The sequence below is a fragment of the Mus caroli genome, chromosome 12 (assembly GCF_900094665.2).
Source record: "Mus caroli chromosome 12, CAROLI_EIJ_v1.1, whole genome shotgun sequence".
Taxonomy (NCBI): Eukaryota; Metazoa; Chordata; class Mammalia; order Rodentia; family Muridae; genus Mus; species Mus caroli.
Genome location: NC_034581.1, coordinates 17778320 through 17780628, shown reverse-complemented (window position 1 = coordinate 17780628; position 2309 = coordinate 17778320). Strand labels below are relative to the sequence as shown.

Sequence of the window (2309 nt, the reverse complement as noted above, 5' to 3'; positions counted from 1 at the left end):
TCTTAACAGGGTCTCTGTATATAGTCCTGGCTGACCTGGAACTTGCTGTGTAGATCAGGCTTGAATTCACAGAGATCTTCCTGCCTCTGTGTCCTGAGTACTGGGATTAAAGTTGTACACCACCCTGACCAGTTCATGAGTTTCTTAAACATTTTTTAACTAGGTGAAAAGAGCTATAGAATTATAGAAATAAGGTGGTTCTTTCATTTCACCTGGACAAATAGCCCTCTCTGCTACTAGATGGGCCAACAAGCAGCTGCCCTATGGTGATGCATGAGCTGTGAATGCTGATATTAGTGGGAAGAAAGAAGGGATGCTAAGGGCTGTGATCCCCTTGAGAAGGACACTGAAAGAAAAGCAAGGTTGTAGATAAATACAAGACTAGGGTTTAGAGATGGTGGACACAAAGCCAGTGACAGCTTGATCATTATTGCTCAGCACAGTCTACGCCCTAGAGAGCCATTGTTTGAGAGTTTAACTGCTAAGGAAGAGGTTTTCTTGCTGGCTGTGGTGGTTTAGGTCCTCATCTAAGGTCACTGACCATTTTGACCTGTGGGGCACAGGAGGTGCACTTCTTACCCCAGCACTCGGGAGGCAGAGGCAGGTGGATCAGGTGGTTCAGGGCAAATCTGGTCTAGAGAGTTCCAGGCCAGGGGTCAGGCTGTTTTGAGACCCTGGTCTTAAAACAAAAAATGAAGCAAACACTATAGCTGTTTTGAGTTGACTAGAGGGAAATAATGTTTTAGCAATGTCTCTGAAATTAGCCCGTTGACACTAAAGTCAGTGGTAGACTGGAGCCAGATAGTTCAGTTTGAATTCTTCATTTTATATTCTAGACAAGTCGTTGCCTTCCTAGTGATGCAGTCCTTTCATACAGCCCTTACGTTGTAGTGGCCCCCAACCATAAATTATTTTCATTACTACTTCATAACCGTAACTTTGCTGCTGTTACGAATTATAATATAAATATCTGATATGCAGGGTTACAACCCAGAGGTTGAGAACCACTGTTCTAAAAGCACAGGGTGGGCTGGGCAAGCAAGCAAGATTTTCTAGAAGGGTAGGTGGCAATCTACAGTGCCCATTCTTTGAGCTATTCCTCCCGGTCATTCTGTTCCAGACAGCAAGTGAGGTCATGCTTAGCAATAGGAAGTACAGACAGTGCTGTCAGTAAGTCACTCAGTAACCAGTGTCTGATAATTGGTCTCTTCTATCTTACTTTATTTCAGTAATTTCTTAATGTGGAATTTGCAGGTGACTCTTGACACAGTGGTGGCGTTGGTGGGGGCTTTGCAGTTAGGTTTGTCTGTAGAGTAGCACTGCCTGGGAATGCATTCATCTTGGTCTTTTCCACTCTCATGGCCCTGTTTTCTTTTAAGATGTTTTCAAACTGCAGTAAACAGTCCATCTACAAGACCATAGAAAGTAAGGCTCAAGAGTGCTTCCAGGAGCGCAGCAACAAGGTGTGTGGCAACTCCAGGGTGGATGAAGGAGAGGAGTGTGACCCGGGTATTATGTACCTGAACAACGACACCTGCTGCAATAGTGACTGCACACTGAAGCCGGGTGTGAGGTGCAGGTGAGAGTGTTCCCACCGGGGCAGGGGATGGATAGCGAAGGTGCAGATAACAGGAGATTGCAAATGCAGGCAACGTGGCACTTTCTCTGGATAGACGAGGCTCTCCTGGAACTCCAAGAGATCCATCCACCTCCACCTCCCTAGTGCTTTAAGATTTATGTTTATTTTAAAATTAGCTTGGTGACAACTGCCTGTACTAGCTGTTCACTGGAGCTTTAAAAATATCTTTTTAAAGCCAGGCACGGTGAGGCATACTTTTAATCCCAGTACTCGAAAGGCACGGGAGGCAGGTCTTCGTGAATTGGAGTCCAACCTGATGTACATAGTAAGCTCCAGGCCAGCCAAGGCCACACAGTGAGACTATGTGGAAAACCCAAAATCTTTTTAAAATAAATAAAGTTGATTTAACAAGCCTACTCATAGCTCTATCTGTTACAGTAGCAAAATATTGGAGTAATCAAAGGTATTGCTAGAAGACAAATTGTTATTGTATACCCATGTAATAGAATAATGTGGAGGTGCTGTTAAATGATTATTAAGCAAATTCCAAATTGGTGAGTAAATCTAACCAGAAAAGAAAAAAGCAGTGTTTGGTGAAAAAAAAGACTTTTTTCTTAACTAGTAAGATATATATATAAGATACAATTTGTTAAACGCATGAAACTCAAGAAGAACGAAGACCAAAGTGTGGACACTGTGCCCCTTCTTGGAATTGGGAACAAAACACCCA

The 2309-nt window shown here is 43.3% G+C and overlaps 1 protein-coding gene across 1 annotated transcript in view; it reads left to right on the top strand.

Moving 5' to 3' along the window:
• The window catches only part of Adam17 (ADAM metallopeptidase domain 17), a 50200-nt gene that overhangs the window by 38192 nt on the left and 9699 nt on the right, over nt 1-2309 (top strand). Inside the window, exon 12 of the mRNA XM_021178582.2 lies at nt 1380-1579. Within this exon, the coding sequence (XP_021034241.1) occupies nt 1380-1579 (200 nt within the window). The remainder of the gene's footprint in view (nt 1-1379; nt 1580-2309) is intronic.